Source organism: Bufo bufo, chromosome 4 (genome assembly GCF_905171765.1).
Source record: "Bufo bufo chromosome 4, aBufBuf1.1, whole genome shotgun sequence".
Taxonomy (NCBI): domain Eukaryota; kingdom Metazoa; phylum Chordata; class Amphibia; order Anura; family Bufonidae; genus Bufo; species Bufo bufo.
This window is the reverse complement of record NC_053392.1, coordinates 8189224-8202562: the sequence shown is the minus strand read 5'-3', so window position 1 is coordinate 8202562 and position 13339 is coordinate 8189224. Positions and strand designations below refer to the sequence as shown.

The following is a 13339-nucleotide window of genomic DNA, read 5'->3' as shown; positions in this document are numbered from 1 at the left end:
AGTCCTGATATCGGGGGGTGCTCTCCTCGCTCTATGGGAATTTAGCCCTGATATCGGGGGGCGCTCTCCTCGCTCTATGGGGGTTCAGTCCTGATATCTGGGGGCGCTCTCATCCCTCTATGGGTGTTCAGCCCTGATATCGGGGGGCGCTCTCCTCCCTCTATGGGTGTTCAGCCCTGATATCGGGGGGCGCTCTCCTCCCTCTATGGGGGTTCAGCCCTGATATCAGGGGGGGGGGGCGCTCTCCTCCCTCTATGGAGGTTCAGTCCTGATATCGGGTGGCGCTCTCCTCGCTCTATGGGGGTTCAGTCCTGATATCGGGGGGCGCTCTTTTCCCTCTATGGGAATTTAGCCCTGATATCGGGGGGCGCTCTCCTCGCTCTATGGGGGTTCAGTCCTGATATCGGGGGGCGCTCTCCTCCCTCTATGGGTGTTCAGCCCTGATATCGGGGGGCGCTCTCCTCCCTCTATGGGTGTTCAGCCCTGATATCGGGGGGCGCTCTCCTCCCTCTATGGGGGTTCAGCCCTGATATCGGGGGGCGCTCTCCTCCCTCTATGGGGGTTTAGTCCTGATATCGGGGGGCGCTCTCCTCGCTCTATGGGGGTTCAGTCCTGATTTCGGGGGGCGCTCTCCTCCCTCTATGGGGGTTCAGTCCTGATTTCGGGGGGCGCTCTCCTCCCTCTATGGGGGTTCAGTCCTGATATCGGGGGGCGCTCTCCTCCCTCTATGGAGGTTCAGTCCTGATATCGGGGGGCGCTCTCCTCCCTCTATGGAGGTTCAGTCCTGATATCGGGGGGCTCTCTCCTCCCTCTATGGGGGTTCAGCCCTGATATCGGGGGGCGCTCTCGTCCCTCTATGGGGGTTCAGCCCTGATATCGGGGGGCGCTCTCGTCCCTCTATGGGGGTTCAGCCCTGATATCGGGGGGTGCTCTCGTCCCTCTATGGGGGTTCAGCCCTGATATCGGGGGGCGCTCTGGTCCCTCTATGGGGGTTCAGCCCTGATATCGGGGGGGCGCTCTGGTCCCTCTATGGGGGTTCAGCCCTGATATCGGGGGGGGCGCTCTCGTCCCTCTATGGAGGTTCAGCCCTGATATTGGGGGGGCGCTCTCATCCCTCTATGGGGGTTCAGTCCTGATATCGGGGCGCTCTCCTTCCTCTATGGGGGTTCAGTCCTGATATCGGGGGGCGCTCTCGTCCCTCTATGGGGGTTCAGCCCTGATATCGGGGGGGCTCTCCTCCCTCTATGGGGGTTCAGCCCTGATATCGGGGGGGGCTCTCTTCCCTCTATGGGGGTTCAGCCCTGATATCAGGGGGGGGGGGGCTCTCCTCCCTCTATGGGGGTTCAGCCCTGATATCAGGGGGGGGGGGCTCTCCTCCCTCTATGGGGGTTCAGCCCTGATATCGGGGGGGGGGGGCTCTCCTCCCTCTATGGGGGTTCAGCCCTGATATCGGGGGGGGGGCTCTCCTCCCTCTATGGGGGTTCAGCCCTGATATCGGGGGGGGGGGCTCTCCTCCCTCTATGGGGGTTAAGCCCTGATATCGGGGGCGCTCTCCTCCCTCTATGGGGGTTCAGCCCTGATATCAGGGGGGGGGGGCGCTCTCCTCCCTCTATGGAGGTTCAGTCCTGATATCGGGTGGCGCTCTCCTCGCTCTATGGGGGTTCAGTCCTGATATCGGGGGGCGCTCTTTTCCCTCTATGGGAATTTAGCCCTGATATCGGGGGGCGCTCTCCTGGCTCTATGGGGGTTCAGTCCTGATATCGGGGGGCGCTCTCCTCCCTCTATGGGTGTTCAGCCCTGATATCGGGGGGCGCTCTCCTCCCTCTATGGGTGTTCAGCCCTGATATCGGGGGGCGCTCTCCTCCCTCTATGGGGGTTCAGCCCTGATATCGGGGGGCGCTCTCCTCCCTCTATGGGGGTTTAGTCCTGATATCGGGGGGCGCTCTCCTCGCTCTATGGGGGTTCAGTCCTGATTTCGGGGGGCGCTCTCCTCCCTCTATGGGGGTTCAGTCCTGATTTCGGGGGGCGCTCTCCTCCCTCTATGGGGGTTCAGTCCTGATATCGGGGGGCGCTCTCCTCCCTCTATGGGGGTTCAGTCCTGATATCGGGGGGCGCTCTCCTCCCTCTATGGGGGTTCAGCCCTGATATCGGTGGCACTCTTCTCCCTCTATGGGGGTTCAGCCCTGATATCGGGGGGCGCTCTCGTCCCTCTATGGGGGTTCAGCCCTGATATCGGGGGGCGCTCTCGTCCCTCTATGGGGGTTCAGCCCCATTAGAAGCAGAAAACCAAAGGGTCAGAAATTCTCCTGTAAAATGTCCGGTGAATCTGCGGCTCATAAACTGCTGCCGGCTGCCCATAGACTTCCAGGCTGCTGACTGCCAGACCCCAATCATCTGGACGCTCAGAGGGCAGCTCCACCCTAATCCACCTGCAGGTTCCTCTGCCACATTTCAGGATCCACAAGAGGATTTACAAAGATGGCAGAAATGGCGTCTGACAGCAGAGTTCCTCCTCCTGTTTGTGGCGCTCAGTATTGTATTCAGTCTGTGTGTTATCTCCTATAGGTTCTGACTCCGGGAGGAGAAGTCCCCCCGAGAGATGTCCCCGTCCTCTGTATTCCCAGGACTGTCCAGAGGAGAAGCTCCCAGAGAACCATCAGGTAGATGGAGCTGATGTCTCATCAGAATCTGACCAGAAAGGGATTGAACCAAAGATCATTTTACATTTCTCTTCTTTAGGATGAAAATCTGATGGATATTAAGGTTGAGGTTAAAGATGAAGAAGAAGAGGAGACGGATTTATGGGGCGATCAGCAGGGTAAGGAGGGGGGCTGTCATGGGTCACCTGGATACTACCCCTATCATCTGATCATCACATGTAATAATCTCTCCTGTCCCTGTGTGTTTCCTACAGATGGACTTATAGAAGGAAATCCCCCCGAGAGATGTCCCCGTCCTCTGTATTCCCAGGACTGTCCAGAGGAGAAGCTCCCAGAGAACCATCAGGTAGATGGAGCTGAAGTCTCCCCAGAATCTGACATTTTCCTCTCCCCCCTCCAGGACGGCTCCTGACCATGAGATGATCCTCCTCCCACCAGGCAAGGACAGTGAGGGTAAAGCATCTTCTCCTCTGTGTCTTCCTGTCCTTTCAGGTAGGGAGAGGACATCATCTTCACATGGCAGCAGGTGCAGACTTACCTTGGGCTCTTAGGTTTGTGTAATGGAGCCTGCCGCAGACCTTTCTTCCCTGCTCCTCTGGAGCACCAGTGGAGGTGAGGAGCCTCTCTGAGGCACAGCGGTGACTAGACACTCATGGAGCCCCTCCAGTCTTCTCCTCCGCTTCCTGAGATTCTCTGCTCCGGGGGTGACGTCAGCAGGGTCTGGAGACTTGGCGCCCACTCGATGCCCTTTCTGATGTTGGTGAGGCTGTGATCGGCTGGAGATTCTGGCTCCATTTTAAATGCAGCTTGATGTTGGAATGAGATCCAGCACAATCCTCCAAATAAAAATAAATCTAGCTTTTGTAAGTCCTTCAAAAACATGTTCCAACCGTCATCAGTGTAATATAAAAACAGTACAGCGAAGTATGTGTGAACAGGGGAAACCATGCGTTGAGCGGAGGTTTCCTCGGTTTACACGTGCTCCTTATGTACCCACCACATTTATACACTTCTCAGCATTGAAATTGCAACACGAAGAAGGAAAAGTTGAATTATGGAAATGACAATAACGATTGACATGTTAATGATATGCAAATTATTAGAAATGGAAACAAAACATTGTAAACATCTGAATATATTCAGTATGAGTGCCTCGTTTAGGAATCCCTGCTCTTTTATGACTTGGCAGCTATCAATGAGGTTATTAATAGTCTGAGGAATGTTCTGCTACGCTGAACGCACTTGGGCACACAAATCATCAAGATCCGCTGCTCTCTTTTCAATTGCCCACCAATGATGTCCCAGATGTGCTCAATGGGAGACAAGTCCCTGGATGCTGCAGGCCATGGTAGCACATTTAGGCCATGTAGGCTGCTCACAGTAGCACGAGCAACATGCGGAAACGAGAACTTCTATTGAAAAACGGCTTCTGGGACACTTTGGAGACATGGCCGGACCACTGGTTCCACAACCAAATCGACGTAACGCCGAGCTGTTAATGTACTGAAATGAAGACTAGACGGTTCCAGCTACCGTATATTATGCCATCCCACACCATAATCCGGGGATAGGACCGGTGTGACGTTCCCATTTTGAAGGCCTTTTCATGACATTGTCCACGTGGTCTCCAGACCAATCTCCGACTATCGTTGCTTCTGAGAAAATCTAAGGATTCATTGCAGAAGAGGACAGACCTCCATTCCAGCCTCCACTGCCGTTTTTCTGTGCACCATGATAGCCTCTTAGAGCTGTGGTGTGAGATCAGTGGACAACTGTAGCTGGACGTCCTGATCGTACCCAATGTCATGCAGATGCCTTCTGATGATTCGTGTAGACACTGTGTGATGTCCAATTTCACTTGCAGTACAGAATGGATCACTGCGTGCCATTCTTCTAATCAGGCAATCCGTCCGTGCAGAGGTTCTCCTCAGTACGTAATAAGTGGCATGTCGACGTACAGGAGTCTGCTGCCACTGGGAGGTGGACACGGAGCATGAAAGGTGTTCACTCTTCCCACCAGATATACCCTTCCCACCTAGATCAGTTTTCAGCTTTTGTTTTTTTTCTCCGCTTTTTTTTTTTTTTCTTGGAAAGGATTTATAGTTGGATTCCCCTCCCCAGCTGTGCCAGCATCACTGCCCTCCATAAGGGGCATCACGCTGAAGGACATAATCCTGCTGTAGCTGGGGACCATCCTTGCGGTGAACAGGTAAGTATCTGCAGTGATTGATATGTATCTTTATATATACTCTTTTCTCCAGGGCCACCAGTGCCAGCTTCTGAAATCCCCCTTAATCACGCTGCCCCGCAAGGACACCGAGCCGGTCTGCACATACCGCACCGGTCCTTCATAGGTGGTCATCAGTGCTGCTCTGTCCCGCTGCCAGCAGCCTTGGACTCAATCTCTCGGTTGGCCACGAAGGTCATTCCCTCATAGTCTGCTGGCAGTACCTCCACTGGGAGCTCCTTCTCATCCTCCACCTCCTTCCGTTGTGGGAATTTAGTCCCACTGCTCTAATCCTGACCCTGGCACCGGCTAGGCCAGGTGGGACTTCCCACTGCACCCGTGACTACAGTCTTCCTCTTCCATGGCTCAAAAGTTTCCCACCGCTCCTGATCCCTCCTTCACTCGGGGCCTTCCTCACATTCAGTAGGCCTCCACAACGGCACTTCCTAGAGGGTACCCGCCTCTTCAGGGACAGGAAAACAATGGATATCGACGTATAAAAGCCCCCTCCACTTGACTACAATCTTCCTCCTCCTCTTCCATGGCACAAAAGTTTCCCACCGCTCCTGATCCCTCCTTCAGTCTGGGACTTCCTCACATTCAGCAGAACGCCATTTTCATTTGGCGGCAGCTCTCCGTACCATCCTCGAACTCCTTCTCTGCTTCTACTGAGGGTCATCACCGCAGCACTATCTCTTCTACAATCTTGGGGGACTTCATCTGCAGAGTAGGTAAGATCTGCTTAACCCGGCTTCCCCCCTTCCTACAGGAATAAGCTTTAACCCTTCTACAGTGGTGTTAAACCCTAGAACCGGTCATCCAAACTATGATCAAGACCAGAAAACCAGCATCCACCCGTATCTACCATAGGATATGGAAGTCTTTTTTTCACTGGTGCGAAGAGCTTCAGCTTTTCCCCATGCAGTTTTCTTTCCCTTCTGTCCTATTGTTCCTTCAGACGGGCTTGAATCTGGGCCTAGGTCTCAGTTCTCTCAAGGGACAGGTCTCTGCACTATCCATTCTTTTTTCAGTGGCCTGTCGCCACCAATTTGACGACTCACACCTTTCTTTGGGGTGTGGCCCTTTTCGGTATCCACTTACCGCTGTCTATAACCACCTTGGAACCTCAACCATGTTCTGGGCTCACTCCCACAGTCTCTGTTCGAATCCTTACAGGATATTTCTTTACGTTTTCTTTCTTCCAAGGTAGTCTTCTTGGTCGCGTCACATCTATCCGCAGAGTTTTGTAAATAGGAGCCTTGTCTTGTAAATCCCCTTTCTTGATTTTACATCAGGAAAAGGTTGTTCTCTAAGGAGCTTGAGGTGTCTTAACCCACCATCTCTTGCTGGAGTTGTTTAACCATATATGAGGTGTGCTGCTGTAAAGGCTGGGAGACCCCCTTTCTGGGTTACCCCTGACTCTACTTGTTTCTTCAGAGGTTTTTGGGCAGTGCATCACCAAGTGTGTAAGCCCACTACCTGATCCTCTCTTCACACCTTTACAAAATTATCAGGTGCACACATGATAAAAGTGATGGGGTGCAAGGTTCTGCAGGCAGTGGTCCACTAATCGCATGTCTGCTTTCTAAACCCTTTTGTTCCCTCCCTGGAGACGACTTTGTCCAATCGTCTGCCTTGTGTCCCTCAATGACAGAGATGAGAAAAATAGATTTTTGCTTTTCTTTAAAATCCTTTTCTCTTCCATGCGTTGGGGGACGCGGTTCCCACTCTTCAGATCCTTGTTGTGTAGGTTCATTTTTTCCTGAGCTCTAACTTCTCCATTATGGGCTGTTTCTGTTCTGGGTTCCTCTGTTACCTTGTCTATGTTTTCCTGTTCTCCTACTGCTCTGGCACTCACTTATTTAGCGTAGTCCCCCTGGGAACAGTATAGCTGGGGGGAGGAATGAACGCTTTTATGCTTGGTGTCCTCCTCCTAGTGGTAGCAGCTATACCCAAAGTCTATCATATGTCCCCTTCAGGGTTAACGTTTGCACTTCTCGTAACCCTGAAGACTGTATTGCTGGTGGGGATTACTTCAGACGGGATTACTGACCCATTTTTGGCTATAATGGATGAGAGAATTGTTCTTAAATTCGGTCATTTCTTTCCCCCGAAGGTGGCTACTCATTTTTGAAAATCCTAAGACCGAAAGTGAAAAAACATTCCTCAAGTTGGATGTTCTAAAGATACAAATAAGAAGAACGAGGCGCCACAAGTGCGGTATCAGTAGTTAACCAATAGGTTTTACAAACACGCAATTGTGCTTACTGGACAATGTTGTAATAAGTCAGGTCGCTTGACCGGTTATTTGTAAACCCGACCGGTGGGCGGTTATCCTGGTCCTCTGTGTTGCCCCCGGGGCAAACGACGCGAATAGACGATAACTTGACAAAATGTCAGGATCACTGGAGGCGCTGCCGAGGTTCAGGCGAGTGATACATCGGAGACGGTGTAGTTGATGCAGGGTTTCTTTATTCACAGGTAGTCTACACGTTTCTGGGTCTGGATTGTCCCCTTCGTCAGGACTATGGACATGAAACAATGTTACAGCACATTAAAAACAAAGCTATTTGGCGCGCAGGCCAGGGGGCGCATGGTGGCGGTGTTTTGGGTTGACATTCCCCTCTTACAGTGACACATCGCGCAGGCTGTTGCTGGGATGTGGAGATGGTGTCGGTGGTTAAGCAAATAGACCAATGAGTATATACATCAGTGGAAAGACCTGTGGTGTTTATTTTCTTTATGGGTGCTGTATTTGATGGGTGCAGCCATCGCTCTGTTATGTGTGGGTGCCAGGGGCTGGATGCGGTGATGTCCCGGCTAACAGTCATCTTGCGCAGGCTTTTCCTGTGCTGGATCTTTTACAGAGGGGGGTGTTTAATGGTATTTAGATCTTTGCTTGGTGCCGGGATCGCTCTGTGTCGGCATGGGGGGGGGGGGGGGTGAAGGTGGAAGGAAGGAGGGGGGGGTGAGCCGGGAGAGATGATCAGCGCTGAGTGAATGGAAATAAGATGAAAAATAATAAATGATAAAATAGAATAAAAGGGACACTTACAGGTGCGGTTTCTCCTGAGTGTGTGCCAAAATTTAGACTAGAAGGGAATGTCCCTATTTTTCATTGGTAGGGATCTAGTGTGTTTATTTGTTATATTCCGTTAATGCATTTATATTATCATTTCATTTAGTCCATGGGGGGGGGGGGGGGGGGGTGAGTGCGTCCAACTGGTAGATCCAATAGATCTCGTGTTTTTGGAGGAAATTTAATCTGTTGTAGGGATTGGGTGGTATAAAATCTATCGGGGTGATTTTCATGGTGTGTTGGGTTTTTTCGGGAGTATTGGCGCAATACCTAGATAAGCTGTGTTTGGTATACTGTTTCTGCATGTTATGGCGGTGTTGATTCAGGCGGCAGTGTAGTGTTTGGGTTGGGCGCCCAACATATTGCAGAACACATTGGCATTCTGTCATGTAGATGACGTACAAGGACTGACATGTCGGGTGGTGTTTGATGTTGAAGGAGGTTCGGTTGGTGTTTGATGAGAAGGTTATTTTGTTATGTGTAATGGTAGTGTCACGGATAATGTTGCAGATAGCTGGAAGTTATGGATAAACATCCGACTGGCTTGATCCCAAACTAAGGAGCATAAAGGTGACCCCTAAAAAACCCTAAGAGCTCTCCCTGACTGCTAAGCACATACAAGGGTCTCAGAGGTAGACGATTGCATGCCCTCGTACCTAGACTGTGTGACACCTGAAAACCCTATAATAGTGAGGGGACACGACCACCGGCTCCCTGCACTTAATACTGAGGGAGTCAGGGTCACCTAGAATCAAGCCAGCAAGGAAACACAATCCATTCTGCAAGTGTTACAGAAACATTGGCACATTCTACTACAAGATGCACAACTAAAAAAGTATCTCCCCAGTAAACCCAAAATAACATACAGACGCGCCCCCACCTTTAGAAACCTACTGGCACCAAGTAAACCAAAACACCATCAGAAGGGACACACCCTAATAGGTATGAATAAAGTAGGGAGTAACACCTCCCGCTGCCTCTGGGTGCCCAACCCAAACACTACACTGCCGCCTGAATCAACACACAACATGCAGAAACAGTATACCAAACACAGCTTATCTAGGCATTGCGCCAATACTTCCGAAAAAGACCACAACACCATTAAAATCACCCCGATAGATTTTATACCACCCAATCCCTACAACAGATTCGATCTCCTCCAAAAACGCGAGATCTATTGGATCTACCAGTTGGACACACTCACCCCCCATAAACACACTAGATCCCTACCAAACAATGAAAAATAGGGACATTCCCTTCTAGTCTAAATTTTGGCACACACTCGGGAGAAACCGCACCTGTAGGTGTCCCTTTTATTCTATTTTATTTTTACCATTTATTATTTTTCATCTTATTTTCGTTCACTCAACGCTGATCATCTCTCCCGGCTCACACCTCCCCCCTTCCTTCCACCTTCATCCCCCTCCCCCCCCCCCCATGCCGACACAGAGCGATCCCGGCAATAAGCAAAGATCTAAATACCAATAAACACCCCCCACAGGAAAAGCCTGCGCAAGATGACTGTTAGCCGGGACATCACCGCATCCAGCCCCTGGCACCCACACATAACAGAGCGATGGCTGCACCCATCAAATACAGCACCCATAAAGAAAATAAACACCACAGGTCTTTCCACTGATGTATATACTCATTGGTCTATTTGCTTAACCACCGACACCATCTCCACATCCCAGCATCAGCCTGCGCGATGTGTCACTGTAAGAGGGGAATGTCAACTCAAAACACCGCCACCATCCGCCCCCTGGCCTGCGCGCCAAATAGCTTTGTTTTTAATGTGCTGTAACATTGTTTCATGTCCATAGTCCTGACGAAGGGGACAATCCAGCCCCAGAAACGTGTAGACTACCTGTGAATAAAGAAACCCTGCATCAACTACACCGCCTCCGATGTATCACTCACCTGAACCTCGGCAGCACCTCCAGTGATCCTGACATTTTGTCAAGTTATCATTAAGTTGGATGTTAGAAGATGACTTCTTCAGCACCTGGAGGTTACAGAACCTTGGAGGACGTCTAATAGTCTTTTAATCTATATTCAAGTTAATAGGAAGAGGATGAAAGCTTCCAAGATCTCCATCAGCAGGTGGAGTAGAATGGCTACTTGTGAATACTACAGGACCATGGACAAGGAGCCGCCTGGGTACTGCAAGCCCACCCGACTAGAGCTTCATACACTACCTGGGTAGAGGGGCATCTGCCTCCACTGAACACATTTGTAGGGCAGCAGCTTGGGTTCTTCCTCACACTTTTGTGAAACAATATAGAGCGGATATTCATTCAACACAAGATTTAGTATTTGGGGAGAAAGTCCTCCGGGCAGCAGTCCTACCATAGACTGTGATCTGGTAGATCTCATGGTCAGGTGCCGTAGTGGAAGGTGAAGGGGAAAAGCCGAATTAGTCTTACCGATAATTTTCTCTTTTCAGGTAACCTCCACAACGGCACCACGTAACTTCCCAACATTATGATATATCTAATAATAATACAGAAACATAATTGTACATATGAAAATATTCGACTGACCTCTGAGAGGATTTGTTTAATTAAATTTTAATTTTTTTAATTTTAGCACCAAATAAAATTGTGAAAGCCCACCCCTAACCAACACCTCCCCCCCCCCGCCAGCCAAAGAATAAACAGCAGCAGAGTAGTAAAGGGATCAATTCAGAATGGTCCCATTTCAAACACCCTTTTTCTTTCTCCCAAATTGATGTCCATTATTTATATTGGCCTATACGATTATAATAAATATTTTCAGAACAGCTTACAGTCCTAACTAAATTTACCCAAGCTGCCCTTGACGGTCCATCTTTAGAGCCACTGCCTGACAACTGTCAATCCGGCCAAGAAGAGCGTCGTTGTACATATGGAAATATTCAGCTAGCATGAAGAGGGTGTCTGCTGCCTGCAAGTTCCCTTTAGGGTCTCTCAGGGTTGCAGGACATTGAGGGAAAGATGGAGAAGGGCCCTTTTAGGCTTCTCTTCCCTGCCTGGTGGGTGGAGGATCATCTCAAGGTCAGGTGCCATCATGGTTTAGTGAAATAGGAATTTCAAGTAAGACTTTTCATTTTTTTTCTTCTTTAGGATGAAAACCTGATGGATATAAAGGTTAAGGTTAAAGATGAGGAAGAAGAGGAGACGGATTTATGGGGTGATCAGCAGTGTAAGGAGGGGGGGCTGTCATGTATGTTTTTAGGATACTACTCCCATCATCTGAATTTCACATCTGTTCTGTCCCTGTGTGTTTCCTACAGATGGACTCATAGAAAGAAATCCCCCCGAGAGATGTCCCCGTCCTCTGTATTCCCAGGACTGTCCAGAGGAGAAGCTCCCAGAGAACCATCAGGTAGATGGAGCTGAAGTCTCCCCAGAATCTGACCAGAAAGGGACTGAACCAAAGACCATTTTACATTTCTCTTCTTTAGGCTGAAAATCTGATGGATATTAAGGTTGAGGTTAAAGATGAAGCAGAAGAGGAAACTGACTCATGGGGTGATCAGCAGTGTAAGGAGGGGGGCTGTCATGGGTCACCTGGATACTACTCCCATCATCTCATCATCACATGTAATAATCTCTCCTGTCCCTGTGTGTTTCCTACAGATGGACTCATAGAAGGAAATCCCCCCGAGAGATGTCCCCGTCCTCTGTATTCCCAGGACTGTCCAGAGGAGAAGCTCCCAGAGAACCATCAGGTAGATGGAGCTGAGCCCTATACACATCTATATAGGGGGGTCCTGCAGTCATAGAGGGGTCATAGATTGTGGGGGTCTCTTATGTGGATCTGTTAGATTTCCCACCTGTCTGCTGTATTGTCCTGAATTGTTACAGATGACAAATCAGGGGGAAGATGTGACTGACATTAAAGTGGAGGATGAAGAAGAGCGGGTGATGGGCGATCCCCCGTGTAAGAGTGAGGTGGAGGAGGACATTGCAGTCCATGTGACCACAGGTATGGAATAATGAATGGAGGAAGGGAATTGGGAGGTTTCTTCAGGTGAGGCTCCACCTCAGAGCTGCAGTAAAGTAGCACTCCTGGCAGTGACCCCTGTGTTATGTGCAGGAGCGGAGGGAGCTGTGACTGCACATAGACATCCTCTCCAAGCTCTTCTCTCTGTCCTTTCATGGTCCAGGCTGGACACTCTGCTTAGCATCAGGTTTTGGGGCGCACCTGCTGCACTAATGGCAGAGCCTTAGAAAACCCAGTTTAACCACATACTGTACACTCAAAAATCCATGCTGATAGGGGGCCACCTGTGACACTCATCTTCCAGTTCTATTTGGGTAAATGGCATTCTTACACGGTCCCTGCTGAGCTGTGCCTCGTGCACAGCTTAGCAGGAAGGTTAACATGGCAGGCCTGGGAACCTTCAGCAGCGCCAACGATGCATGGTAACCGATCACAGGCCCCCAGTTTCAATGCGGAGCTCTAACCTCATAGATGCCGCAATCTCTGTTGAATGCAGTATACGAGGAGTTAATTTACCGGTTTTGGCGTGATCGTCTTTATCCATCATCGTGGTCGGGTACCTGCTGTATTTGCACAGCCAGCACCCACCGCATATGGATCGGGCTCAGCACAGCAGCTGGCCCTATACAATTCTCAGTTAAAAATGAGCCTCCTGTAGTTCAAACGGAGCGATGGGACAGGCCACACAACATGGACAGAGCAATCCCTTGGTCAGCAACAATCACAAATGGTGTCAGTGTTAAGACAGATCCGGGCACTCAACTGGGCTCTGGTAGGGCAAGCTGGTTGGCCTACAGCCATTCGCCCTTTGGCAAAGCCCTGAAGATGCTGGCATCAGCAGTGTTCCCATAGGCCCCAATATCCACAATTACAAGCTAGTACCTGCTTTTAGTCAAGGCCAACAGCACCACCCAGATAATGGGTGACATGGCGGCAGAGGGCAAAATGATGGTTATACAAGCACTATCATGGTAACAGAAATGAATGCAAAAAACTTTAGAGTTGGCAAAGTACAGTCATGCAGGTAATGTTTTCCTGACCTTGGCCAAACTGAGACTCATCGATCAGAATGCCAGATGGAGAAGTATGGTTACTCCACAGAGCACGTTTCCACAGCTTCAGAGTCCAGTGGCAGCGGGCTTTACACCATCCATCTGACACTTCACGTTGTGCTTGGTGATGGAAGGCTGGCATGCAGCGGCCATAGAAACCCATTTCATGAGGCTGGATGGATAGACTGCATGGCTAGAGGATGGATGTTATACACCTGTGGTAATGGTAGACTGCATGGCTAGAGATTATATACACTGTGGTAATGGTAGACTGCATGGCTAGAGGCCGGATGTTATACACTGTGGTAATGGTAGACTGCATGGCTAGAGGCTG

The 13339-nt window shown here is 50.2% G+C and overlaps 2 protein-coding genes across 2 annotated transcripts in view; one reads left to right on the top strand and one right to left on the bottom strand.

Annotated features, from left to right (window-relative positions):
- Positions 1 to 13339, bottom strand: part of LOC120998324 (aspartic and glutamic acid-rich protein-like) — a 2513920-nt gene that overhangs the window by 886053 nt on the left and 1614528 nt on the right. The gene's annotated exons all lie outside the window — the stretch shown is intronic.
- LOC120998305 (gastrula zinc finger protein XlCGF26.1-like) overlaps positions 1 to 13339 on the top strand; it is a 4064644-nt gene that overhangs the window by 3343740 nt on the left and 707565 nt on the right. The window contains exon 23 of the mRNA XM_040428955.1: positions 2740 to 2818. Within this exon, the coding sequence (XP_040284889.1) occupies positions 2740 to 2818 (79 nt within the window). The remainder of the gene's footprint in view (positions 1 to 2739; positions 2819 to 13339) is intronic.